Raw genomic sequence first — 27,893 nt, 5'->3', positions numbered from 1 at the left:
CTTGTGGTCAGACCCTTGATGGTGTGTCTCGAGCAGCTTTGGTAAGCTGATTTGGACTTAAGTTGTCAGACTAACTCATTCTGCTGGGAGCTGCAGACAGAGAAGCGGAGCCACACCGGTGTCAGGTGCTTCTGACCGGCATAAGTGTGGGGAAAGTGGAGGACGGGGACGGAGGCGGGCGGATGGAGACGCTTTAAAGTGCCCGAAGCTGCTCAACACGGCTCATAGATGAGACCCGCCCGGTGTCAATGCTTCTGAGACGGTTCGGGAGCCAGGAGTCGGTCTGCGGCCACCATGTCGGGGACCTCCGCCGACTTTAGCAACGACACGCAGGCGGCTGTTGCGGTCGCGCACCGCAACCTGCCCGCGCTGATCTGCGGGATTCTGCTGATCGTCACCGTCGCGTCGGGAAACGTGCTGGTGTGTCTCAGCGTGTACCTGGAGAAGGCTTTGAAAACCACCACCAACTACTTCATCGTCAGCCTGGCGTTTGCAGACCTGCTGCTGGCGGTTCTGGTGCTGCCGCTCTTCGTTTACGCAGAGGTGGGTTCCAGAACCGGACTCAGAGCTTTAATTCTGCTTAGAAAGTCAGGTTAGGAGTGAGGTCGATGCATGGAGAGCCAGAGGTCACTTATGAAGGCTTTATAGTCACAGTATATCACAATATTGCTGCACACTCGGTGATATTCACAGGGTGTTTTTTTTAAATAATATATATTAAAGAGTAAAAAACACGCCAACTTTGGAGAGCTTGACTCATTGCGTTTGAAATGAAGGTTAAGTCAATAAATTTGTCAGTGACTTGAATCAATTGCAGTAAGTAACGATGTGGCCTCACTGCCATTAATTATGGTTCTACTCAGAAGGACAAAGACATATTTTATTTGTGGATTGTTTTGAGGGTGATGAGGACAGGATGTCAGATGGCAGTCAAGACCACCACGTTGAAGCAACACAAGGTTTTGTTTTTATATCGTCTCATCTTCTGGCTCTCTGAGCCCTCCGCTGTGCTCTGACCCTCTAAACTAGCACCGTCTGGAACATCTCGCGCTTCCAGTTGTTGAACCTCCCATCTGATGGGAAAACTGCAGCCTGGTGGTTTCTTCTCGCTGTAGCCTTGGACGCCACAGAAGGTTTCTTCTTATCTGTTTATTTTAGCTTAATCACAGTTAAGAGTGAAATAGGTTTGTGCATAGAGGGGAAACATTTGAATCATTTTATAAAGCTGGTTTTATTGTTCAAGTTGAATAATTCAAGGTTCAAATTGAGATTTAGTATTAAAGAGGCGGCATTACTAACGAATGACATAGAGGATTAGAGGCCTGCTCGTTAGCCCACTCTGTAACCACACAGATGGTTTAATCCATTCTGTTATTATGATGGTGATTGTGATACTACTCTATTATTACGATTATTTTCTGTCTGGGGTTTTTCTCCCCCTCATATTAATGGAATTTAAAATGAAGGCGAGCCAGCACCACCCTAGAGTCCACAGAAGGACCAGATGAGAACAAACTGACGTCTTTTCTTTTCCTTCTTCGCCACTGTGATAATTTTGAGTTTGCCCAGAGGGACATGCCTCCTGACGCACGTCCGCCAGAGACGCCACTAATGTCCCTTTTGACCATATAGATTTTTCTTTAGTGAGTGGCGTCACAGGAGAAGACCAAACCCTAGTACGCCGGGGCACAACAACCCTTCCATTTATGTTTCCTCCACCAGGTATAAGATTGTTTAAGGGTCCACAATATTCAATACCTGTGTTTTGTCTTCCAGGTGGTCGTGCTGTGTAATAATTCCTTTGTGCTCCAACTGTGAACCTAAACTAGATCTGGTTCAAATAATTGAAGAGAATCCAATATATAAACGGTATAAACCCTCAGGGGGGTTGAAGACAACCGAGCGAGCCTCATGAGTGACATTAGGCATTTTGCGATTCAGACGTGAGGGGGCGGGGGTGGTAGCTCAGCCCTGCGCTGAAGCCCTGGTGCTGGTTCTGGTAGCAGGGGGAGGGGCCAGGACGCTGTCAGAGCGCTGCTGAGGTCCCCTTGAGCAAGCTTCGAGCCCTCAAATGCTCACACAGGGCCCTGCTCTGCCTCCGCGTCCTCCTCGTGACCCCAACAGGGATGTGGTGCTTAAGAAAAGAGAAAAAAGATGCTGTTTAAAATTTAAATCTGTCTGTTGGCAATCAACAGATTTAAAAAGAGGTTCAGGGAATGTTGATATTGGGTCATTCAATCTTAGTGATGTTCTGGATTCCAGAGAGACTTTGATCTTTGATCTTCCAAAGATGGAAGCCAAGAGTCTTCAAAGCAACCTAATATGTCATATTATCGCTTCCTATAATACTATAATACTGACCTGCGCGATACAATGATCGTTGTGAGGGGGGTTATCAAACATTTCCCACAGCTTCTAAAGCCTCTGCATGAGTTGAATTGGGTGCCCCCCACCCCAACCCAAGGACAGAGAGTTTTAGATGGTTTCCAGCCTTGTCCGCTCATTTAAGTTGCAGTACGGAGCTGGGAGGCAGAACCTGATGCAGATGCTTTGTCCAGGCGACCACATGGCGACTGAGTAGATGATTATGGCTCACAGAGGGAACGAGAGCGGATCAATCACTGGTACTGAAATGAGACCAGCAAAGAGATTGGAGCAGAAGTATTAAAAGCAATCTGTGACAGGCCTGATGAGTGCCGCAGGGCTGATGACGTGCACCTCTGCACATTCACTTGCACTGATTGAGTCCCAGCACACTGTTGAGGTTCTGCCCTCCTGCTTCCCGGAGGAATACGATCACGACTCGCCAGTGATGAAGAGTTGCAGAGTTTAGCGGTACGCAATGATAATGGGGCTGGTTTTGTCCCGGTTTTACCCCTTCCCAACCAAGGACGGCAAACACCCGATTATCTTAGGTCTTATAAGATTAGCCTTTAAGATTATCCTGTGGTCTGAGGTGTGTTAAGAGTGAATTTGTACCCAAATCAGCTCTGAAAATGGACTTCTTCATTTATGTGAGATGACGTGAAAGTTCTGGTTGGGGGAGGGATTCTAGAGTTGCGCAGTGTTGAGATTAGCAGAGACACCCCACAGAGCACAAGCAAAGCTGCTCAATGCCTGACTTTTTTTCTTTGAGTGGGGTTTCTAACAGATCAAACCTCTCAATATTTAGCAGATCCTTATGAGTGCACCAAGCTTTAGCAGATCCTTATGAGTGCACCCGGCTTTAGCAGATCCTCAGAAGTGACGATGACGATGGGCGACACATCTCCTATGGTGAGAGAGGAGCTCCTTGGGGATGGAAGAAGTTAGAACTGAGAGCTGGAGAAAGGTCAGGGGTGATACCATCATTTATCAGGTGCTAGCTACTTGAAACCACAAGGGTGAATCTCACTTTGGTCCCTCTTATACCCGCACAAGGTGTTTTGCTCACTACAAACTCTTGTTGGGCAGACGGCCGACTGCCTGTAGATTTGGCGTTGGGGCTTCCTCGGTCACTGTCCTGCTGACAGACTGCTCAAGGGTTGAAGCATCTGCTGAGCGAAACAAACCCAGGTTTGATGAGAAGGGCACAGCTTTTTCCTCTGGTTTGAATGGAACTTAAATGCAACAAATGCGGCGATGGGCACCCTGTAAGCTACAGAGCTGATCAAACTGGATCGGAATGGATTGATGTCTTTCCCTCTCTTTTTTTGCATTTGCATGGCAGGACGACACACGTCCCCCAGAGACGCTGCGATTGTCCCCTTTGACCCTATAGATTTTGCTTTAGTGAGTGACATCACAGAAAAGAACAACCCTAATACCCCGGGGTACAACAAGCCTTTTGATTTTTGGCTCCTCCACCTGTTGTATTAGAGTGTTTAACGACCCAAATTATTCAAGTTTTCATTTAGTGTATTTGATCTTACTCTTTATAATAAATAACTCTTTTGTGTTCCAGATTGATCCTTTGTGCTCCAACAGGGAACCTAAAATAGCTCTGATCCAATTATTTAAAAGAGAAACCGATACATAAACTCTATAAACCCTCAGGGGGCTTAAACTGCTGGAGAGAGCTTTTCTTTCTTTCTTTCGTCCAGGTGACTCCGCTGACGCAGCCGGCGGCACGGATTACTTTGTCCAACGTGCCGGCGTTCGTCAGCGATGAGTTCCTGGCAAGAGAACTGTCCTGACATGGGAAACTGGTGTCCCCGATTAGAAAATTATTATCAGGGTGTAAATCACCGCAGACAGGTGCACATGGTTCTGAACAACAGGGCAGAGGAGTTCAATTATCGTTTTGTTGTCCGCGTCGACGACTTTGATTATGTTCTTTTTGCAACCTCCTCTGCCCTTAAATGTTTCAACTGTGGCGAGGAGGGACATCTCGCCAGGGTTTGTCCGAACCGCCCGGTCCCGAGACAGGGGAGGTAGGGGATTTAACCGGGGTGGAAAGTGAAGTGTTGTGCGGGTTGGGTGAACTGGGGAAGACTGGTGAGGGAATGGGTGAACTGGGTGAGGCAGGAGAGACCGGAAACTTGGGTCAAACAGGTGAACAGGCAGTAGGTGAAGTGGGGCAGATGGCAGGTGAGCGTGGGGTGCTAGGGATAGTGGCTGGCCAGCCGGGTGAGGGAGGCATGAGCACCGGTGACGGAGGTGCGGGTACAAGTGAGGGCAGTGGGGGGGTGTCTGAATGGAGGCCTGCTCCCGCAAAGCGGCGCAGAAAGCAAAAAAATGTCACCAAGGACAGTGAAGACAAAAAAGCTGGGTGGCTGGAGGATGCAGCCGCTGCCACAGACAGTGACCAGGAGTACACGTCTGATGGCAGTGAACCGTCAAACACGGTGGTGGACAGTGAGAGGGATGATTTGGACCCCCCAGGTATGATCAAGACTTTCCTCACAAAGACCAAAGGCATGAGGGGCCCTGACCTGGGGATATATTTCCCCGACAAGCTCCTGTTCATCCACTCGGCCAGAGCTGCATCGGACCTGACCGACCCGGAGATCTTTCGGTTGAGGAAGCACATGGGCAAAACGAGGAAACGGCTCAGAGAACTGTCCAGCAAGAGCACCAGCTTGTAGGCGGAACAGCTGGGAAGGGATGGAGCCCCCACCCTGCTGGAGCCTGCATGACGAGCCACCACCGTTTCCCTCTCTAGGATGGATCTCTGTGTCAGACCAGTGCCCGTTTCTGTTCCGGGCGAGATACTCCTTGTGGAGGAACTGCTTTTGTTGATTCTATTTAAATCTTTCTTTCTTTCTTGCTGAGACCTCCTCACATCTTTACTCAAGCTGTCCACACGTTCATCAGCTCCTCTCGTAACGCTCTGATTCTCTCTCAGTTTCTCTTCCAGAGCAACTGCTGTGTTGCTCTGCAGGAAAACTCTAGATGCTCTCAGCCAGGTTTTCTGCATTCCTCCAGTCACAAAATCATAAATAAACACAAACTTGCAGATAATTCCAGAGAATTAACCAGTCACAAACAGAAACACTGGGCAACATTCATGGTCACAAGGGGATGGAGAGTTGAAACATGCGGAAGAAATAAGACAGTACTCTAAAAATGGCCCAAAAATGGAAAAGAGGACTGGTAACAAGGCCAGAACCCCCAGCTCCTCAGTAGGACACGCCTCTCTATTTCAGGCCAATGATGTTCCAGAGGATCTGTGCTGAGACACAGTCAGCTCTGACATTAATGTGTGTTTATAGTGGGAATGATTGAAATTACCAAGAGAAATCAGCAAAGTCAGTAGTTGCATCCACCGCAGACCGCGTCTCCGTCAATCAGGATTAATTCCAGACACTGCAGCCACTGGAGAGTTCCACTGGTTTTGGGGGTACTTATGAGCCTCCAATTACAATTTCTCAGGTAATCTAACCCTTATTAAAGTATTAAAGGCCTCCTGCCGGCTTCTCCGTCTGTCTAAATATCGCTATGTCTCGGCCCTGCTACGGCGCCATCGTTAACTCCTCCCTAATTAGCCACAGTTGTGATCTTGTTACCTTTGTCGGTAACTATTGCACACATGCACTTTTTAGACGTCAGTCCGTGGTTTAGAAACATTCCACGTTCCCCCAGAAGACGTCAGTGGAAGCAGAAGTTTGTTTTTGCGGCAGGAATGTTTGTCTCAACACCATCGGGAGGATTAGATGTGTTTGGATTTAGACCAGCGGGGGGGAGATGGTGTGTGTTTCTGCTTGTGAGCGTGTGTCTGTACAGTTTCAGGGTGGCGTTTGGACCTTGAACGTGCTCATGTGTGATGGCCTGATGACCATGGACGTGATGCTGTGTACTGCGTCCATATTCAACCTCTGTGCCATCAGTGTGGACAGGTACAGCCCCACATCGCTGCAGCCCTAAAGGTTAGCTTTAGCATTTAACGCCTTCTGCCGTGTTCTGCAGGTTCATCGCTGTGTCCGTCCCCCTGAATTACAACCGTAAACACGTGGACCATCGCCAGCTCATCCTGCTGTCGGCGACCTGGCTGCTGGCCCTGGCTGTGGCCTCGCCCGTCATCTTTGGTATCAACAACGTGCCGGACCGCGACCCCAGCGCGTGCAAACTGGAGGACAACAACTATGTGGTTTATTCCTCCGTGTGCTCCTTCTTCATTCCCTGTCCCATTATGGTGCTGCTCTATTTTGGAGTTTTCCGCGGACTAAAGCGTTGGGAGGAGACTCGGAAGGTCAAACTGCGTAGCAGCATCGAGGCCTGTAGGAAGCTGCAGCACGCAGCCGTCTCCACCACCCTTCCCCCGCTGGCGGCCGCCATCCCCGGGCCGTTGCCCATGGCGCTGCCCAGAGTCATTGAGAGGGACCTGGCTCAGTCCCGGCTGGACGACACGGATGACGACATGCAGCAGGAGATTCCGTATCCTCGGCAGTACCGGGAAAACTCGGTTCCCACGGTGACCTTCAGCCATCAGCTCCACGGCAAGAAGCGAGCAAAGATCAACAAAAGGGAGAGGAAAGCCATGAGGGTGCTACCTGTCGTCGTAGGTGAGGGTCGCGCTGCTCTGAACACGCCCAGTTAGCTGAAGGAGCCGTGGGGGGTTTACAGAGGCCACATCAGTCACCTCGCTTTTGACAGCCGAGCATCTGGACCAGTTTTATCACCGTCGCACCGGGTTTCACGTTTAATTACCAGCAAACTTCCTGTTTGTACTCAGGTCCAATTAGAGCATCTGGGCCTTGATTAAGTTCACAGTATTTTCTTCCTAGAGTTCAAATGTTCCTCCGATGAATCGGGCGTCCAAGGCACTCAGATTGAAGCAACACCTCCGACTGACTGCAGAGCCGTCAGGCTTTAAAGCCATCAATCCAATTATTACGCAACAGGAGCTTACAGGCACAGCGATGTCAGCGCTGATCCTTTGGAAACGTGTGAACGATCTTGATGTTTGTAGTAGGTCGGGAGAAGAAAGAACGTCCAAAACCCAGAAAAAAAAGTGGAATCAGAGCCGTGAATGTCGCCGCGTCCTCCGGGTTGACCCCCCCGTCGGTGGCGTGCCTCTGCCGCGGGCTGGAGAATTAGGTTTGATTTCCTCACAGGCCAACTTCTCCTTCAGGAAAGGCTTTGTATATTTTATGTTTGTTTATTTCACAAACATAATCAAAAACAGAATAATGCATTCTGCACCAGATGTGTCCAAAACCCCGAAACGGTTCTGCAGATGTTCTCGTGTTGTCCAGGAGTTGCTTTAAACGTTGTAACCTGATATTTTATTTTATTTTACTCCCCGTCCCCGCGGCGTGGGTCCAGACAGGACGCCGCCACCACATCCCATAGTCGCGCGGCACTCTCATGAATGATTGCTGTCTTTTTGTCCTTGTGCCGGCTGTGAGATCGGAGAAGGTGGAACAATCCGGTCCGCGGGGCAGCGGCAGACGTCTCAGCGGGATGTTTCTGCCCCGCGATGAGGGTGAAAGTATTAACGTGTATCTTTGACTGGGTTGTTTTGATTTGTTATTTTTGTGAAGACTTTCCTTGGAGAACAAGTGTGTGAAGCTCCCTCAATCCTGTCTTCCCAGGCTGCTTCCTGTTCTGCTGGACGCCGTTCTTCGTGGTCCACACCACGCGAGCCCTGTGCCTGACCTGCCACATCCCGCCTGGCCTGATGAGCACCGTCACCTGGCTGGGCTACGTCAACAGCGCCCTCAACCCCATCATCTACACCATCTTCAACACCGAGTTCAAGAAGTTCTTCAAAAAGTTCTTCCGCGCCGGCTGCTGACCGACGGAGGGGCCCGAAGATTCGAGCTCCTCGTCCTCTTGGGGGGTTTGGGACAATTCCTACCCAGCTCCGTTTCCATCGGCTTCACGCGAATCAGCTTCCTGCATTTTCCAGTAAACAATATGGGATCTACACGGAGCCGACTGGGCCCAAAAGGATCAACTCTGGGGTAAAAATGTCCCCGGGATAATCTGGATCATCTTCAGCACACCTGAAGGTCAGACGGCTGAAATTGAGTGTTTGAGTGGTCAGAACCAGATCCAGAGCACCGTAAACCGTCTGTTTGGACCGGTGCCGTTCAGGGGGTGAGGAACTCATTCTTAACTCTTTTCTGTAAGATATGATGATGAAGCCACCTGAATCGTCTTTCACCACAAGTGTTGATCACTTCCTGTCATGAACCAGCGTCCTCAGGAAAGGAGCCGAGGACCCATAGCAACATGCCTTAATGAGCGGGATTCAAGGACAACGGAGACGGGCAGCAGCTGCTCTTTCATAGTCCATATTTATTCCTGTCGTTTCAAGGTTACTACAGGCGTTTACATGTTTACAGGTGACATATGTGCAGACAACATGCCTCCGCGTAGTGAAACAGATACATTTGTGTCGCCATCACAGAGAACTCTCAGCACATCAATATATCCGTGCGCTATAAGGAACACAATACTAACGGAATTCATTTATGAGCGTGACGTGTGAGAGGAGTTTGGATAAAATATTTACGTACGTTATCCTGGCTGTGACGACTGTTTCCACGTTTTATGTGGAAGGTTTGAAATAAATGATCTTTTTGTGGATATTTGAAGAGGTTTTTCATTGTTTTATTGAGCTACAGACGGTGTCACTTTAAGGTTCTGGCTTTTTTTGGTTCCTGACCTCAGCAACACCCTAAAAATACACTTTCTAGCTTTGCGTTGGGGGTGAAAATTGAGCTGGGGTGACGACAAACTCGCCTTTTTTTCAAGCTAAGAAAAAAAGCTGAGACAAAAAACCTGCTGAGAGTGTTCGGAGATGCTGAGAACGTTCTCCAACGCCACAGTAAGTGTTTCATTTCCTACTGGTACATCGTGTAAAACCATCCGCCTCTTCAGCAGGCGACAGCTGTTCCGTCTACCCTTCATTGCTGTGCAAGCGTGCTCCCCTTTCTCATGCCTTGACCTGTAAATTAGCTACAATGTCACACCAGAACAATTAATGATTAATTAAGAGGTGTGTTTGAAGAAGATTCACAAAGAAACGTTTGACTTTGTTCCAGGCGGGTAAAACTGTCGGTGCTTTTTTTTAATGCAGCGGATGAATCAAACCTCAATTAAAATGTCAGAATTATTTAGACAATCTGCTGGCAGACAAACAAACGACACTTTCTTTGTGGTCTTTATTACACTGCAGCAAAGCCAGTGTGACATCATCAGCTCATCCGGTGGTACCTTCACATACGCTCACTGCAGGAAATTTAGGATCTGACTCATCCCTCGGTGCCGCCTTTACAGACGGAACCGATGACGATGATGTTCACTCTGTGCTTCACTGTTCCGTTATTGCACTTCAAAGATTCCTGCCTTTCTCGCCTCTTCTCGCTGCTCTGAAGGTGGAGTTAAATCCGTGCCGCTTGCTTTTGAATTGAATCCACGCCTGTTCACGTCGGCTCTGCAGCTGCTGCCGTCGTTTACATCAAGGCTCCGGATATCGGCGCACAAATGACGGAGAATCTGTGGTAAACGGTTGGAACATGATTGCAGGGAGTAATGTCAAATTTCCAGTTCGAAGCCCTCAAACGTTCACTCTTCTGTCTCCGTTGCAGCCTGGAGATTAAAAATAAGACACACATGAGCTGGAGAACCTCTGGTCTTAATACAGGAATGAATTCAGCGCTCACAGGTGCCATCAGAACGTCGATTTCCTGTCTCCAGCCGATGGCGTCGACCAGCTCTTGTGTCCCACTGACCACATCGCCCAGTTGGACGACGTCACCGGGCCGGCGGCGCCATGCAAAGGGCCCCACCAGATCCCTGTTGATGAGGAGCCGGGGGACAGAGCTGCGGACAGCCCCCGCCAGGCTGGCAAACGGCTCCACCTGCAGGACACCGAGCGAACAGCAGCTGCTGTATTGGAAAACACACCGTTCTAGTCCCCCCCCCCTCTTATTTTGCAGGATGAAATAATTGTCAACACACTTCTCCATGGCTCACCTCCAGGGAGGTCCCCATGACGATCAGGAGGTCCGCCAGTGGGAAGTCTTTCAAGTACTTCAGGAAGTGACGCGGCAGCTCCTCCCCAAAGAACACAATGTCAGGCTTGACCACACCTTTGCAGGTGGGACACCGGGGAACCTTCCCGCTCATCACCTCCGGCTGATGGAGACAGGAAACTGAAATCCTGGCTAACATCAAAAATCAGATTCCAAGTACAGCGTTTAGCTCACTCGGAGCTGCTCTCCCTCGTACGTCCGCAGGCAGACGGTGCAGGTAGCCGTGGCAAACGTCCCGTGAGCCTCCACCAACATGTGTGGAGGAATCCCTGCCACTGAAGACACGTGAAAGCATCACTGCTGTTTTGACACCATTGTACTAAAACCACAGCTTATCAGTTGGAAAAATAGGTGAAGATACACACATCTCTCCAGGCCGTCGATGTTTTGCGTGTACATCCGCAGGAGCTGCCCCTTGTCGTGAAGCAGCCGCACAAAATAGTGGGTCAGATTGGGCTGGTAGCGCCCTGGATACAGCTCTTTGGCCAGAGCAAAGAAAGGATTTGGGTTGTGATGGAAAAAGTCAATCTCAAATATGGCCTCTGCGTAGGGCAGGTCGTACTGCTGCAGGTTGTCATAGAGACCGCTGCCTGGAGACCTGTGGAGCAAATCTGTGCTGACCCGTACCTGCTACGTGTACCACTCCAGGATGCAACCCGGGCTGCCCTTTTACCTGAAGTCTGGGATGCCGCTGGGGGTGCTGATGCCAGCGCCGGCCATCACCACCACCCTCCTGTAGTGCTGCTCCCTGATGCTCTTGGCGACCTCCTGCAGGGTCTGCGGCTCCCGACCTGCGCCGCCACCATGGCAGAAAAGGCCGCGAGACCCAGTCCAGCGCTTTGTCTGTCTGCAAGAGAGCAGCAGTTTTTCATGCAGCAGTTTTTCACATAACCTTCTTCTATGCATGAGATGCACAGGTGGTGGGAGAGGACTGTTCTCAACAAACAGGTTTAAACCTGCTGGTTTAAGCCCGCAGCTGCGTCCTTTTACCAGGAGAGACCGGCAGATCTACCTGCTCACAGCTGCTGCACGCACATCACTGCGATCTGGAGGAAAGGAGAGGCATGTCACGCTTAGAAAAAGGCTTTTCCTCGTCTCAGATGGTCTTTTTCAGCCCTCTGAGATCAACTTACAGTTGCAAAAGCGCTTCCTTTGGCTGCAACACAGGGAATATAAACTCAGCCTGACGGGCGACGCGGAGCTCGAATAAAGAGCCGCAACAGCCATCATGCTACAAGCTAACCGGCCTGCAGAGTCTCTCTCCGTGGATTAAACCTGCAGTGATTCAAAATCGATGGTTCTAAATAAACTTAACAACTTAAATTGTTGCGGTATGTTGACATTTCCAACCTCGGGTCAGTGATGCGCAACCTTCGGGTTGACGACCGGACCTGAGTTATAAAGCCTGGTTGCCCATTCCGTATCCCACTGTTTATTTAAAAACAATACAAGTAAAGAATAAAAGTGTCGAAGCCACCACTCCTGTCTTAGCTTGTAGCTAACGCTCGGCTAGCCAGGAAACGCCCACTTTATTTCCCGTCGTCCTTTGCGTCGCGCAGCCAGGGCAGAGCGTCAACAAGACGGCTTGAGTGACGTTAGCGGCGCTTCCATCGACACGTCGGTCCGGACAAAAGTCTCACTTCATTCGTGTCGCTACAATGAAAGATGTTAGCGGTTATCTCAAACAGCAGCAGAGCACCAGCTCCACGCCGGAGATGGCGGCGGAGTGGCACATGCTGGAGGAGTTTCACAACAAACGGTAAAATGCTGTCCATGACTTCCAGCTCATGCTAAGCTAACGCTAGCTGAGTGCGGCTAGCTCATTGACTGAGAATGCACGCTGAGTCACGAAAGGAGCTAGCTTCAGCTGAGGTTTGGCTAACGTTAGCGGCAAGTTTTTACCCCAGAAACGCATCACTTGAGGCTCATTTTTATTGTTTAAGTTTATTGACGCACTTACAACTGGTCATGGTTTTATTTTTCAAATTAGCTATTAGCCAGTTATTTGTGGTTTGCTATAATTTATACCAATGTGATTTAGCAATGTGATTTTCCGCAGTTCAAGTTATTGGGGAACAATAATTTGTGGACTAATAATGGAAAATTGACACGACTATTTAAAGACTCTTTGTACAGTATTCTCTGCACTGTTGGTGGTAACTGAAATTGATAAAGTCTTTTAAATTGCCAGGTTGTGGCATCAGTTGACTCTGAAGCTGACAGACTTTGTTAAAGATCCCTGTTTCAAAAGTGGAGATGGACTCATACAGGTAAGAGCTGGGTCAGGTCATGATTTGAATTTCTATCTATGTTAATGTAGAAAACATGCCAACATTGCTTGTAATTACAATTAAAGATTACGTGCACGTTTGAGCCGGGAGAAGCGTAGAGGTTTAAAGCTAATGCTAGTTTAAAGCTAATGCTAGCAGGGACCATTGCAGAGAGATGTTCTCTTTTAATCTACAATGAAAATTAAACTTTGATTCTCTGAATGTGAACAGTTATCTGTCTTCTTCCCCTAAAGCTTTACGACAATTTCCTCAATGACTTTGAACACAGGTCAGGAATTCTTTTATTATCTTTCCTCCCGAGTCACTAGTGTCTGTGGTTTGTTTCCAAACTTTGATTTTTGCTTCTTTTTACTAGAATCAACCCCTTGTCCCTTATGGAGATCATACTGTATGTTGCCCGACAGATGCAAGGTGATAACAACAAAGGAGAAAAGAGTTTATATCAGTGGATTCTTGTTTATTGTGTGCACTCACAGAACCTTTCTGTTGGTAGATCCCAAAGATGCCATTACATTTCTTGAAAAGACAAAGGAGAAGGTTGGTCTGTTCACATTGAAATATGCTCTCAGGTCCCAGTTTGTACCTCCTAGGTTGCTGAAATATTAACGTTTATCAGAAGATGTATTAAATGTAATTGCGTAGTTTGGTCACATTAACAAACGTGTGTTTTTATAGTGGCAATAGCATCTTAAGCCTGAGAGCAAACGAAAGGATGTGTTTCTGCAGGACCTTTGTGTGCATGAATTCTGACAAGTGTCCGTCTGGTATCAGGTGAAAAGCAGCGAGGAAGCCGTCATTCTCTGTAAGACGTCCATCGGCAGCCTTAAACTGGAGATCAATGACCTTCCGGCCACAAAGGTTCCTGAACTTTCTTTAAACGGCTGTTTTTGCTGGGATTGTAGCATCTTTTGTCAAATTGATTTTAGGAGAAAATGTTATTTCCTCTCTTGTTCAAGTCGACATTCCTCTGTCATAATCTTGTGTTTGTTCTCTTTGAATAGGCTTCACTCAGTGAATTTATTGTAACCCTGTGCGTGTGCATTTGTTTAAGCTCACTTTGTTGTCGGTATGTTTCCAGAAAATCATTGAAGAGGTGGAGGAGATGTTGAATAACCTGCCCGGCGTGACGTCGGTCCACGGCCGGTTCTATGACCTCTCCAGCAAGTACTATCGCATCATCGGCAACCACGCCGCCTACTACAAGGATGCTCTGCGCTACCTCGGCTGTGTAGACATCAAAGACCTCCCAGGTGGGCGAAAGGCATGATGGGAAATGGTGTTCTTCCCTTGTTGAAGCGCTCTGTTGAGCACAATCCTCTTTATCACCTCCATAGAGACAGAGAAGCAGGAACGGGCGTTCACACTGGGCCTGGCCGGGCTGTTGGGAGAGGGCGTCTACAACTTTGGAGAGCTGGTGGGTTCCGTGTGTGCATGTGCGCGCGCTCGTGAGCGACGCACGAACTCACCGCTGCGTCTGTTCCCACAGCTGATGCATCCTGTGCTGGAGTCTTTGAGGAACACGGACAAACAGTGGCTCATTGATACTCTTTACGCCTTCAATGGAGGAAACGTGGAGAAGTTCCAGAGCTACAAGTCTTCATGGGGCCAACAGGTGAGTCTGTCCTCTTCTGTCCCAACAAAATGGTGGAGAGAAAGAAATAACCCTGATTTCTGTGTTGTTGTACTGGTGCATAAATGTTTGTCTTTGGTAGCCTGATCTCGCCACACATGAAGCTAAACTGATGCAGAAGATTCAGCTGCTCTGTGTCATGGAGGTGAGTCAAAATGAGCTTGTTTCTTTAATGTGAGTCCAATTTCCTCCAGACGTCGCCCTTGTCTGCTGTAGTTTGAGTATCTTTGATTGAAATGTGCCGGCGCCGTACGGCCGACGTCCCAAACGCCCTGAAACGGGCTTCACAACTGTCCTCTGTGATGATGCTGCTGAAGGGTAAAGAACAGGAACGTTAAACCCATTTAAATGTCTCCTTCTAGATGACTTTCACTCGTCCGGCGAACCACCGACAGCTCACCTTCACCGAGATCGCTCAGAGCGCCAAAATCCCCGTTAATGAGGTCACTTGGACGAGTCCACAGATCATTTTGATAAACCTGTATTAGCATGGCCCAGTTTGTTGTGAGCGACGAGCGTCTTCAGAGGCCTTTTGTGCACTTCTGCGGGTGTCCTGCAGGTGGAGCTGCTGGTGATGAAGGCTCTGTCTGTGGGGCTGATCAAGGGCAACATAGATGAGGTGGACCAGAAGGTGCAGATGACCTGGGTGCAGCCCCGAGTGCTGGACCTGCAGCAGGTCAGTCAGCCCCTGAAGGCACCGTGGATCAGATAAGAGACCAAACTGTGCTTAAATCAGAGCTCCAGCCTCAGCTCTGTGTGTTCTGCAGATCAAAGGCATGAAGGAACGTTTGGACTTCTGGTGCGGCGACGTGAAGAACATGGCCATGCTGGTGGAGCAGCAGGCCCACGACATCCTGACCTGAACCAGTCCGGCTCCAGTCCCCAGCGCTCGGCCTCAGCAGCCTTTTCTATTGTTTTTCATTAGATGTTTGATTCTGTTATTCCAAACCTGTACATTACATTAAAGGACTTTGTGCTGTGACACTGGACAGTTTTCCTGCGTTCACTAACTGAGCTACATCCCATAAATTACATTAACTCCTACCAAGGCCCGATGTCTAGTTTTATGACCGTTTTCTCAGATTATGTGTCAATAAGTGTTTCTGCTCTTTATCTCCAACATTTTAATGTCATTTATACTCAGGAGTCAGGTGAGAGTTTATTTCAGGGTGTTGCTGTAATAACAATGTTATTAAGATGAATTAATGGGATTTCTGATCAATCAAGCATAACTAAGCCTCATTAGCGCTAATAGCCTTTTTCATTTGCTCAATGTGGGCGTGGCCTGCGTCGACAGGTACAGGTGCGCAACTTTATATCAGGTCATTTCACGGAAATGAACCTTCATTTAACTTCAGTAATCGTGTGATAGAATAACAGGTTAATACAGTCACTCTGACAGATTAAGGTCGTTATTACCACTGCAAACCGATGATTTATAGCTTCTGCAGTCCGACGTGTCAAATGCTAACATGCTAATGCTAACTTTATCAGCACACATCGTGATTAAACTCTTAAATATTGTCCTGCACGATAAAACACGATGTTTTTACGAGACTCCTTCACAAAATAAATAGTTGGAAGCTGAAGTGAAACAAACTGCGTCAACTGTAGGTTAATTTAAAAAAAAAAAAACATTAGGAACAAGACATTTTAACAGTTTATCATCAACAGGTTTATCTGCGAGCTATTTTCCAGATTGTTGTGTTATTTTCCCACCATTTCACTTTAAATTAATATTAAATATTCGTGATGCAATTATCGTTGCTGCTAAATTGTTAGCAGCTTGTTTGTAGTCATAAATATAAATTAAACCACCGTTTATATATCAGGTCTGTTTGGTTTATGTAATTAACATTTATGTGTATATGTTTTGGAAGAAATGATCAGAAACACTAGTAAAATCCCACTAAAACAAAATATTTACACACTATCTTAAACAACTGTAATTGTTTCGGATCAGTTTTGGATGTAGAATACACGTTAATTCAAGGCAAATGAATTTTAGTAAGTACCAACTGCAGAGCTCTCTGGAATCATGGCAACAACCATTTTATAGCATTAAATCCTCTGACATGATTCCAAGAACAGAGATAATTCCTAATTCTTTTAAGCTTCATCGGTGGACATAAAATGATTCATTTCATTTTAATCCTTAAATGTAAAAATAATCCATTTTGTCAAACGTAAAGAACAGCAGCTCCACTTTGGTTTTTTATAATAATAAAAAAAAAAAAAAGCTTGTTTGGAAACAGAAATGTAATCGCTGTGTTTTGCTTTGTGACCTTTGGTCCCAAACGTCCAGGTGAACGTCCAGCGATGGTGCACCCAGAGGCTCTTTAATGGCGTCCACGGGTCCTCGGTGCCTGAATGCAGCCGTGACGTGAGTACACGAGCGCTCGGAGACGTTAATTCACTCACTCGCTGCTCAGTTTAAAACACGCAACATGTCGCTTTCACTGTGAATTCATTAAGAGGCTCCTGTGTTCCCAGCCCAAGGTAACGTGTTTTTCTCTCAATTAAAACCTAAAAATAAACAGAGGGCTCATTAAAGGCATCTAGAGTGTTGAAAACTAAGTGTTTGCTGACGTTGGTTTAGGAACAGTCCCAGTCCTCAACGTGAAGAAAGTAATATTTCATCCTGGTGATAACGTGACATCATTTATTGGCTGAATCATGCAAATTTCCCTTCAAATAAATGTAATGAAAACAGCAGAGCCATAAGGTAACATTGTTAATGTGGGTGTGGATGGAAACGGCTCTCGTAACCATGAGTGTAAAAGAATATGGAGAGCTTTAACATCTCTGTGGGGACACTAGGTGATAAAATATGAACAGTGATGCCTTCTCGGGTCGTTTTGAATATAATAGTGGAGAGGAAATGCTTTGTTGTGAAACCCCCAGTCTAATCTCAACAGACTCCTGAGGGGTATCTGTTCCAGTACGACACAGAATAAAACAATGGAGCCAATAAAATACTCTGTGTCATCGACCTGCAGAGCAGCTAACGAGGAAAAGCGTCAAAGTTCAGTGGCGCGACTGAGGATTTGACAGCAAACAGAGCGTCACCGGGCAGGTTTCCGAGATATATCAAGGAAAAGTAAAAGGAAATCTCCAGCCTCCACCTGCCCCAGACAACAGGAAGCAACAGTAACACAGCTTCGCCATCCCGGCCACCACGCAGACGCACATGATGCGTTCACTGTCAAAGATTTCCAATACTGCCCTGCACCAGTTATTGATTCTGGAAGTCCACCCTGACCAAGATGATACTCTGATAGTCTGACGCCACAGTGACGGACAGACGTGTTGATCTCTCATTACTTATTATTATTAAAGCTCAGTCCAAGGAAGGGGGGGGGGGTCCATTAGGCTTGTGCAGACGGTGAGTTCACAAACGTGCAGCTGTTGGGAAAGCACAGTGCTGACGGACCGGATTTTGGCGAGTAAAATGAGGCTGGATAATTAGAAAGAGCGGGCTTGTATCCCCACCGGGGGGAGCAGCCAGCTATTCCACCATCCCTTCGTCTCTATCGCTTTAAGAGCTGAGAGGAGTGTGTGTTGTGTGTGTGTGCGTGCATGCGTGTGGGGGAGGGGTATTGGCTGGGGTAGAACAGTCCTGTAATGAGCAGATTTTAGAGAGAGAGAGGGAGAGAGAGCAAGGCCGAAAGAGAGGACAGATGACTTGGTGGAATTGAGATACAACAACAATCCAGATTTTAGCAAACGCTGGGACGCGGAGGACAAGGCGGAAGAGAGGAATAATTTATATTTTCTTCTGCTGCTGTTTTCATCTTCCTGGAGAGGAGAGCGCCTCATCTTCCAATCAGCGGCGAGCAGAGAGGAGAGATATTCGCTCTCTTGATGTCTGTCGAGGCTCCTGCCGCTATGTTTGTGTCTCTCTGAGCGTTAGCCCGGAATCGCCTGTTTCCGGGCTAACGCTACACAGAATCATCGTTAACTTCCCTCGGTTCTTCTCCCGTCATTTAAATTTTAATGCCGTAAGGCTGCGGCGGCAGCGCTGTCCTGCCTCCCTGGCTGTGTGCAGGTGCGGCAGGGATGTGGGGATGCTGTGATGTCTGATTGAGTTTGGTCGCGGCCGCCACGACTGCTGCTCTGTGGGCCTCCGGGACCGGTTGAAAAAGCCTAGGCCTCTCCCGTCTGGTGGGTCCCGTTTGAGTCGGAAGCGACTGGACAGGAAGCCTCGCTGGCCTGTGCGGCTACACGGAGTGGGAAGGTGGAGGAGGAAGTGGAGGAGGAGAAGGATGAGAAGCACTCTGAGCCCACATGCCCATGGGAAGCGGCATGTTCAGCAGCGACGTTCGTCACTGTAGAACCAGCGCTGAGGCTTAGACTGCTTCTCCATTGTTTGGTGACGCGTCTCCGAATTTTAAAACAAGGAGCTGGCTGTTGGACATCCCAAACGCAGCAGGAGAGCAGGAGTGGAACCCCTGCACCTTCGTGCTACCTGATCCACTTGAGGCCTCCTCCCTGGTTTCTCCCCCTGAGTGAGACCAGGCCCTTGTTCTTCTTTTTATCGTCTTTTTTTTCCTTGACATTCTAAGGATTTGCCAAAACCTGTTTCATGCATGTCCACTGGAGGCAGGTTTGACTTTGATGATGGGGGGTCGTACTGCGGGGGGTGGGAGCAGGGTAAGGCCCATGGACGTGGGGTCTGCACTGGACCCCAGGGTCAGGGGGAGTACGCCGGTGCCTGGAGTCATGGTTTTGAGGTCCTGGGTGTGTACACGTGGCCCAGTGGGAACAGCTACCAGGGTACCTGGGCGCAGGGCAAACGGCACGGCATCGGCGTGGAGAGCAAAGGCCGATGGGAGTACAGAGGGGAGTGGACTCAGGGGTTCAAAGGTCGTTACGGGCAGCTGGAGAGCACGGTCAGCGGGGCCCGGTATGAGGGGACGTGGAGCAATGGTCTGCAGGATGGATACGGGACAGAAACCTACTCTGATGGAGGTAAGGATCCGTTTCAGCCCCTTCACACCAAAATTAACAGTGTAACAACTGATTTCCAGCCTGAAAGTGGAGCAACTTGCTTACTGAAGCTGCTGCTAAAATACACTGTCACATGTTTCCAATACGGGCTACATAAATAACATGTAGGTCAGATCCACGCGCATTGCTGCATTTCTGAGCAGGCCTACCGGGAAGGGCCCGATGGGCTGAGGAGGCCCCGGGGGCAGGAAGTCAACATGGATCTGTTGATCGACTCGCAGAACTCTTCTGTTCTCCACTGTCGGCACCGAAGACGTAGAAACCAAAGAAGCCAAAAGAGTCACAGCTTGTAGCTGCAAAGCGGCTGAAATTTTCCTCTGGGTTTAATAAACTCGCAGTAATCAAGTTATCTAATAATCAATATAAATGGATCTATTCAACATGTGGAACTAAAATAACAGGAGATAAAAACAAGGAAAAACACACCTTTGAAAGTCGGCAAGGTGACTAAAACGTGAGGTCTAAAAGGAGATCAATGCAAAAACCCAAAGCTAAAGGTGATTTGTGAATAAAAAAGACCAGAATAAGTAACACAAACAGACAGCGTAGCATTAAAATAAAGCAGAGATTTAATGTGGAAAAGATCCAAAATGACCAGAACAAGGGATCATCAACCAAACCTGACCATCACTTCCAGTTACACTCAGGGTAAAGCAGAAACACAAGTATAAAAACACACCAGCGCTCCACTCCTCACTGCAGCACACCCTCTGTCGCCATGGTGACGCAGAGACAGCGGGTCAGCATGTCACCAGGGATCACCTGGTGACGCTTCTGCTCCCTCATTGGCTCTCTGCTGCGTGTTTTTCTCCAGACTTCAGAGGTTTGTGTGCAGAGCACCGCCGACGTGAACACAACAACACAAACAGAGATTTACTAACCCTAACCAAATCAATTCACTGATTTATTGATCCTGAAATCATATAGTTAGTATTTATTTCTCCAGATTAAGGAACCTTCAAATTTCTCTGAAATAGGTGGAAACATTGTGAACAATGTTGGTAAAATATTCATAAATGCAATGTTGTGTTTACAGAGGAGGGGGGGGCGGAGGGGGGCAGATTTTCAAGTCCGTTTTTAATGTTCTGGCCGTTTGTGTTGGAGCTGCATCAGCTCTGAAGTCAAAAAGCCACCTCGGAAAACCAACAGCTCCACCTCCTCCGCTCTGCTCACATGGAAAACCACCGACAGATGAATATAGCACGCACGAGCTGACACATTTTCCATAACCCAATAAATGTGCAGGACACGCGCACATGCTGGCGCGCATGCACACACACACACACACACACACACACAGTCTCTGTCAACAGAAGAGGAACACTTAATCAAATGATCAAATGATATCCCAGCCCAAACCTGGCATTCAGGACCCTGGACAGCGCCCAGTTCAGGAGCAGCAAATCCTGATATAAAAGAGGAGGAAAAGGCTAAAAGGAAGCTTTTGGAGGACAGGAATACCCTTTTTATTGGTTTGCTGTAGTTGTTTATTATAATTTACGTGTTCTAGGATACAACTTTAGCTTAGAATTTCAATTACAGTCTTAAAACTATGCCTTTCCTTCTCTCTGTCAGTGGTTCAGTGGGTCTGGGTAAAAGATGTGTAGCTCCCAGTGTCAGTTTTCAGGATTATGTCTGTAAATCCTCAGTTCAAGACTAGTGCATGACTGGGATTATGGAGGTTTGTTTGGAATAATGTGTGGGAAAGATCTGGGACGCTGCGGCACTTAACAAAATTAAGTGGTTTAAATTTTGTCAAATAATTCGCTGAGTCAAACCAGACGTAGAGAAAAGGACACGTGCATTTCGGAACTGGTGAAATAGGAATGTTTCACTTATACCCCCGTGATTAATCAGATTTCCACTTTTTCTATACATTTTTCAGGAGCAAAAGGTTGATTTGAAGCGTTTCAGGCGCTGCTGGAGTCGTGTGGACGCGACATCCATGAAAACTGTCGTAATTCACAATATATATGACTCAATATTGAAGCGATGATTCAAAAACAGGAGCGCAATCAGGGGACTTGGGATGTAATCAGACCAGGAAGGAGAAATATGAAAAAGCCTATTACAGGGAGTGAATCATAAAAGATATTCAATAAGCTTTCCTCCAAAAATAACAAACAACTGGCGTTACCTGGTCTATAAATAAGCCCGACGACACTCATGTGGAGGGTAAGAATTGTACTTTTTAGATTAGCAGTGTAGCAGGTGTTGAGATCAGCACCATATTCTAAACACCTTCTAAACAATATGTATATTATTTTGGATATTTAATTTTAACCAAAATTCTGCAAAATGAATTCATGTTTGATCTGAATCAAACTCTGATTCCATGATTCATCTATAAATCAGAGCAATTGGTTGAGCTTCAGGCTGATGACAGAATCCAGATCAGAAGAGCTGCCATAACGTCTGCCTTGGTACTAACCCCCCCCCCACACACACACACACACACACACACACACTGTGAACCGGAGTTTCCTGTCTGAAACATGAGTCGGCCACAGAGGTGAGGAGGGTCAGAGGGGGGGAGATGGGCAGAGCCTCTCCTGGGAATCCTCCCCTGATGCCTTCAGGAAGGATCATTCCATCAGAACATCACAGTGACCAACGTTGAGGGGCGAAACCCACCCAAGAACTATCACTAATACCTGGATTTCATTGATAAATTGGTTCCTCTCTCCCTCCCGCCCGTCACCCCCAGTTCCTCCTCACACTACATCTACCAGATCGACCAGATCTTGGTCAGATTTCACCACGTGGACAGTTTAGAAGTTAAATATGTCTTCCAGAGTCCGCTGTTGTTGCAGATGCACTTTGTAAAATGCTTCCCGGCTGCGCGTGACTCCGTTGCTCAGCAATGACGGACGTCTCATCCTGCAGAGCGTCTGATGAATATTTCAGTTTGACGGCGCTGATGTGTGATCGCCAGCGTTTCGGTGCAGATTTAAAAAGTCAGCAGCTGTTAGAAGGGTTTTATCAGTCCGGGGATAAATCCTGCACACCGGCTCATCAGATTAGAGACGTGACCGCACGTACGGCAGCAACATTCGGCTTATTTGTGGTCGTTTGCTTGGAATCATTCGGTAGAACGAACGAACGAGCGCAGAGAAAACTCCAGTTTCCTCACTAAGTTCCCTGGTCGGTGGGGATGGACATTCCTCTGCCTGATCTGCAGGATTTGCTCCCCGTGCTAGGGGGCGTGGTCTGAAGGGTGGGCGCCAGGTGTCCATGTGACAGCCTGGACTCTGCCCAGTGAGCAGAGCCCTGCTGGCCCTCATAACCAATAACCTCACAGACCTGTTGGTGCTGGCTCAGGCCGTACGGGACTGGGCTGAGGAGCGGAGGGTTCTTGGTTCAAGCTCGGTGTAGACAAACATGGAAGGTGTTCAGGTGGCAGGGGGTGTGGCTAGGACACCTTCAGAGCACCCTTGAGCAAGGTAGCAAACCCCCAAATGTTCACATAGGGTGACTCGTTCAGGGGTACCCTGCCTCCGCCCACATGCACATGGGATACGCTCCAGCACCTCCCCGTGGCCCCAATACTGATAAAGAGGTCGGGAAGGAGAGAAACTGCTGAGCAGCATCACATCGGAGAGAAAAAGGTGCCCAGACGACAGAAAACAACTTTACTGCACCGACTTTTGTGGAGTTTTCAGCTTGTTCCTTTGACCTGACACAGTTTTTCAGGAACCGTTGGAGATATTTCTGAAAAAACTCCTGGTAACTCTCGGTGTCTCCTGTCTCCACCAGGAACCTACCAGGGCCAATGGCTTGGCGGGATGCGTCACGGCTATGGCGTGCGGCAGAGCGTGCCGTACGGCATGGCGGCTGTCATCCTCTTCCCTCTCCGGACATCCATAAACTCCCTCCGCTCAGAGCACAGCCACGGCCCCCCTGCTGTGCTGGAGGATAACAGCGCCACTACAGCCACAGACGGAGTGGTTGCGGGTCTGGCGGGGAGCCCGGTTGGACGCGGCGGCTTCGCCCTGACGGTGCCGAGCGATGCCGAGCGTCAGAGGAAGAGGAAAGGCCGCTTCCGTCAGTCCATCCTGAGCGGCCTGAAGCTGCGCCGCTCGGAGTCTAAGAGCTCGCTGGCCAGTCAGCTCAGCAAGCAGAGCTCGTTCTGCAGCGAGGCCGGGATGAGCACTGTCAGCTCCGCCGCGTCCGACATTCACTCCAACGCCAGCGAGAGCGAGCAGGGCGCCCCCGTGGACGCCACGGTCACTGAAATGTATGCTGGGGAGTGGCGGAGCGACCAGAGGGCCGGCTGGGGCGTGAGCCGGCGCTCGGACGGCCTGCATTACGAAGGCGAGTGGGCGGGGAACAAGAGGCACGGATACGGATGCACCACCTTCCCTGATGGCACCAAAGAGGAGGGGAAGTACAAGCACAACGTGTTGGTGAGTGGAAAGCGCAAGAACCTGATCCCGCTGAGGGCCAGTAAGATCCGAGAGAAGGTGGACCGAGCCATGGAGGCCGCCGAGAAGGCTGCCGACATCGCCAAAAAGAAAGTCGAGATCGCCATGTCAAGGTAACTGCGAGGAAGCAGCGGCGTCTTGCCTTCACTGGTTTTAAAAGAGGAGATTTGGCTTAAATCGCCGCCTGGATCCTGCTACTTCATTGATGAGGTCGACCACCTGTTTTTGCCTGTTCAGGATGAGCCACGCTCGTGGGAAGGCGGAGGCAGCAGAAGGAGTTGCGCAGAAGGCCCTGGAGGAGTGTCGCCTGGCCCGCATCGCTGCCAAAGAGCTCTCTCCATCCTTTCACATCTACGGGAACGGTGAGTGCTCGGTAAACAGAAGCGTGTCTGGTTTCATCACATTCAACTTCAGCTTTTGCTGCTGATTCTTGCAGGTAAATGATCCAAGTCAGGATCACGAAGCAAAAGAGCAACAACGCTAATGTAGTTGTGAGTGTTGTGAGTTTGAAATGAGAAGCATGCCAGTTTTAAGGACTGACCAAATTAAGAAATCTGTAAAACCATAGTGACCATAGTTCAAAGGTAAAGAATTTTGTGGCTTCGACCACTCTCAGTATTTAGAAATGTCCTTAAATCTCACGGTAAACTCATACGATTCATATTCAGACTGAACTCCTCCGTGAGCCTGCAGCGTCTGTTGGCACAGGACCCAGTTTGCACCTTTGTTACACCATATAGCTAATAACACACACACACACACACATGCACACACACACACACACACACACACACACACACACACACACACACATGCACACACACGTGCCAAACTTCACTGCTGCTGTTCTCCAACTGTTTTCAGGGCTTGAATGTCAGAGGCCAAAGCATCAAGACACCAAGGACAAAGACCACGAGGTGATCTCCACGGAAACAGAAAGTCCAGAGTTGTGTACTCCTGACACCACGCCGCCGGTTGTCACGCCTGAACTCAGCCCCATACTGAGCGTGCCAACCTCACCTCCCTACAGCCCCCCCAAATCTGCCCATCGGCCCAGAAACGCCTGCTTCATGCGCCAGAGCGCCATTGACGACCAAGGTGGTGCGGAGATCCAGGTGCTGGTGGAGGGGCGGGCTACAGATGTCCTGAGGGGAGGGGCTAACAGCTGGACTGATGACCCTTATCCAGAGCGAGGGGGCAGCAGCCGCTCTACCACCCCCTCTCTTCTAGAGGAGCAGGAGGGCCAGATCAACGGCCACGAGCAAGCCCCACTGTCCAATCACAAACCAAGAGAAAAGGCCTCAACCAATCACAAGTCCTACAGAACATGGGAGCATTCCAACCAAAAGCCCTCCAAACATGCCTTGTCCAATCACAAATCGAGGGAGTACTCTTCCTCCAATCACAAAACATGGGATCACTCCACCAATCACAAGCTCTGCGAGCACCCTTCTTCCAACTATAAGCCGCAGGTGCACATTCTGTCCAATCACAAGAGCTCGGAACACAACACGTCCAATCACAAGACTTCTGAGCACGCTTCCAATCACAAGCCCCAAGATTATATCGCGTCCAATCACAATGCGAAGGACCACGTCTCCTCCAACCACAACCCGAAGCAGCACAACCTTCCCAACCACAAGCTGAGCGAGCACGCCGAAAAGCGGGACGGCTTCACGCGGGGCTGGACCACCGAGAGCGCGCTCAGGTGGAGCCCCGCCCACTCTCGCCTGACGGGGCACGATGAGGAGCGCACGGAAGAGTACACGGTGGACATGAGGCTTCAGTGCGTGGACTCGCAGACGTCTCGGGGGCTGGGCCAGGAGTCGCCGGCCCCCAAGAGCAGCAGGCTACGGTTCCGGGGCCTGCGGCCGGTCAGAGAGGGGTCGGTGGACTCGGTGCAGATGCTGGACAACCTGAATGTGGGGGCAGAGCTGGAGGAGTGGCCGCTGCACAGGGACCTCACCCTCTCCCCACCCCTAAAGTCTCAGCCTGTGGCTCTGGAGCAGGAAGGAGAGCTTCTCACCCTCAAACCAAACTCAGTGAGTGGGCTCAGACGGTTGCCGTCCTCCGTCTTTACGTCCTCGCGCGTCTGTGGTGCAGCACGAACTAACGTCTTCTTCTGTTGTGTTTCAGGGCTCCAGCTCTATCCTGGTGGTTATGGTCATTTTACTCAATATTGGAGTAGCCATTCTTTTCATCCACTTCTTTATTTAGGCTTCTACAGGTTCCACCTTGTCAGACTTCTTGATATCTACAGTATATTCTATTATTACTGCTGAGACCAACATTCTGCCTGTTGGGCCAGAGCACGTGGCCCCCCAGCGAGAGGATTCCTGTCATCGCTCCTGGTCTTCTCCCCGCCGATGAAGCCCACCTACGTTTCTTCGAGAGCTCCTCATGCAAATGGTTTCTTTTGAGCTTGTAAAAAAACAAAATGTTGACGAATGCAGCTTTAAAAAATGGGGGGGTGGGGGTTTAAACGGACTGGAGATGACACATTTTCCCATTTTTCCATCAGTCTCAGGAGACTAAAACCCATGTTTTACACGCTCCGTGCTGAGGAGTAAAGCCCCCTTTCCAGCCCTTTTTTTTGCTTTTCGGGCCCCACCCACCATCATTAACGGCACTATGCGCTCCAGAACTATGCTGCAAGAGTAGATCCATTTTAAAGGGCTCCGCCATTATTCCTCTCTTCTGTTCTTTCCGTTTTTCCAGGCCCGCACAGCCATTGCATGAGGCTTGCGTGGAGATTTAAAAGTGCATTTGCAAACCCTGTGACATCACCTGTTTTTTCCGTCCACACGTTTGTACGCACGCCGTCCCGTTCGTCACTCCGACACGACGCCACGTCCGGTTCAGATTAGCGTGAGCGGCACCAGTCCAGACATTTATGGACTTCCTAAAGTGATCGTAGTGTGAAGCCACAGGAACACATGAGCACGGAACTGCTGACGAGAACTCAGCCACGCCCCTTTGTACAGCCTCGAGACTGTTATGTTATAACCACTGATATATACGTATATGTGTCATTATTATTCCAGTTTCTTACTTTTAGCAGAGACAGAGAGAATGCTGAGTGCCTCCTATTTATTCATCTTCAGGCTCTTTGTCCACATCTGACCGCCGTAAAACACGAGAGGAGACGACACCAAGGCCGTGTCCACCTTAACCCGTAGAAATGGATCTGGCTTCACGTAGAAATGGTTTAATTCAAGCTCTTTATTTGTGAATAGACGCGTTTCATTTGATCTTTTTCATTAGGTGACACTTTGACCCTTGCAGGCCCCGCCCCTTTAACCCCTTTAAAGCCCTTTAAAGGCCAGACAGGTCCACCCGGCTCGGCGTATGATCACATCCATCCTGCTCACCTGAGCTTATTCTGTCATGAAATCTTTAGTGTGGAGGTGGCCTGAGAGCGGCCACCCCCCTTCCCCCCCATCATCGCCCACCTGCCCTGAAAATGGCATGCACTGTTTTGTCTCTCACTCTCCCCCAAGTCCCCGACCCTTTTGAGCCAGTCAAAAAGGGAAAAATAGGGTTTTTACGGTGTCATTTCCAGACACTTTTTGTTATTTTATTTTATTTTATTTTTGGGCCGGATGAGTTTCTATTTATTTCTTTTATTTCCAGCATGTTTGTTACGCCTGCTCAATCTGGTGTCAGTTCGTGACCTTCTCCCTCTCGTCTCTCTCTTAATCCGACAAACACAAGGCTACTTGAGACGCGGAGAGCAATGTAAAAAATAAATAAATAAATAAATATACGCTCGCTTTTAAACTCTCCGTGGATAACTGAAATGTCCTGAGTTTATGAATGATACATAAAATTATATATATAAAAAGAAACTGCTACTGTATGTTTTATACTTCGCACTGAGTGGCATCATCATGTTGTGACATCATTGCATGCCTGAGCATGCTCTTTCTTACTCTTTGGTTTATGAGGTTGTTTCGAAGTTAATGTGGAGAAAATAATGAAATGTTTGAAATGAACGTGTTGTGGTCTCGTTTTTTCTGATGGCGGGGGGCTTTTGACCTTTGAAGGCGACGTTTGAAGGTTCACTGAATGT

At 48.7% G+C, this 27,893-nt stretch overlaps 4 protein-coding genes across 5 annotated transcripts; 3 read left to right on the top strand and 1 right to left on the bottom strand.

Annotated features, from left to right (window-relative positions):
• The first annotated feature begins 7 nt into the window (after positions 1-7).
• drd4b (dopamine receptor D4b) lies at positions 8-9,023 on the top strand. Its single transcript, XM_057021650.1, has 4 exons — positions 8-543; positions 6,205-6,317; positions 6,388-6,983; positions 8,016-9,023. The coding sequence occupies exons 1-4, from the start codon at positions 295-297 to the stop codon at positions 8,216-8,218; spliced, it is 1,161 nt and encodes a 386-aa protein (XP_056877630.1). The 5' UTR covers positions 8-294; the 3' UTR covers positions 8,219-9,023.
• Positions 9,024-9,578: 555 nt separating this feature from the next.
• Positions 9,579-11,970, bottom strand: sirt3 (sirtuin 3). 2 transcript variants are annotated; one of them, XM_057021723.1, is made up of 9 exons: positions 11,817-11,970; positions 11,600-11,741; positions 11,479-11,512; positions 11,140-11,313; positions 10,832-11,064; positions 10,641-10,741; positions 10,393-10,569; positions 10,095-10,292; positions 9,579-10,020 (listed from the first exon to the last, which is right to left on the bottom strand). In XM_057021723.1, exons 2-9 carry the CDS (start codon positions 11,694-11,696, stop codon positions 9,997-9,999), a joined length of 1,038 nt encoding a protein of 345 aa, XP_056877703.1. In that variant the 5' UTR covers positions 11,697-11,741; positions 11,817-11,970; the 3' UTR covers positions 9,579-9,996. The 2 variants fall into 2 exon arrangements, with proteins under 2 accessions (XP_056877703.1, XP_056877713.1); XM_057021733.1 differs by having other exon boundaries at positions 10,408-10,569; positions 11,817-11,969.
• Positions 11,971-12,007: 37 nt separating this feature from the next.
• Positions 12,008-15,369, top strand: psmd13 (proteasome 26S subunit, non-ATPase 13). The gene is made up of 13 exons (XM_057021663.1): positions 12,008-12,225; positions 12,658-12,736; positions 12,991-13,025; positions 13,113-13,168; positions 13,251-13,294; positions 13,529-13,615; positions 13,836-14,007; positions 14,092-14,171; positions 14,244-14,369; positions 14,470-14,532; positions 14,750-14,830; positions 14,947-15,063; positions 15,155-15,369. The coding sequence occupies exons 1-13, from the start codon at positions 12,125-12,127 to the stop codon at positions 15,248-15,250; spliced, it is 1,137 nt and encodes a 378-aa protein (XP_056877643.1). The 5' UTR covers positions 12,008-12,124; the 3' UTR covers positions 15,251-15,369.
• Positions 15,370-17,898: 2,529 nt separating this feature from the next.
• On the top strand, positions 17,899-27,816 carry jph3a (junctophilin 3a). The gene is made up of 5 exons (XM_057021287.1): positions 17,899-19,358; positions 23,154-23,934; positions 24,059-24,183; positions 24,686-25,863; positions 25,958-27,816. The coding sequence occupies exons 1-5, from the start codon at positions 18,977-18,979 to the stop codon at positions 26,036-26,038; spliced, it is 2,547 nt and encodes an 848-aa protein (XP_056877267.1). The 5' UTR covers positions 17,899-18,976; the 3' UTR covers positions 26,039-27,816.
• Positions 27,817-27,893: the final 77 nt, after the last annotated feature.

Source organism: Takifugu flavidus, chromosome 2, assembly GCF_003711565.1.
Source record: "Takifugu flavidus isolate HTHZ2018 chromosome 2, ASM371156v2, whole genome shotgun sequence".
Lineage (NCBI taxonomy): Eukaryota > Metazoa > Chordata > Actinopteri > Tetraodontiformes > Tetraodontidae > Takifugu > Takifugu flavidus.
Note: the sequence above shows the minus strand (reverse complement) of the source record. Positions and strands in the feature narration are given on the sequence as shown.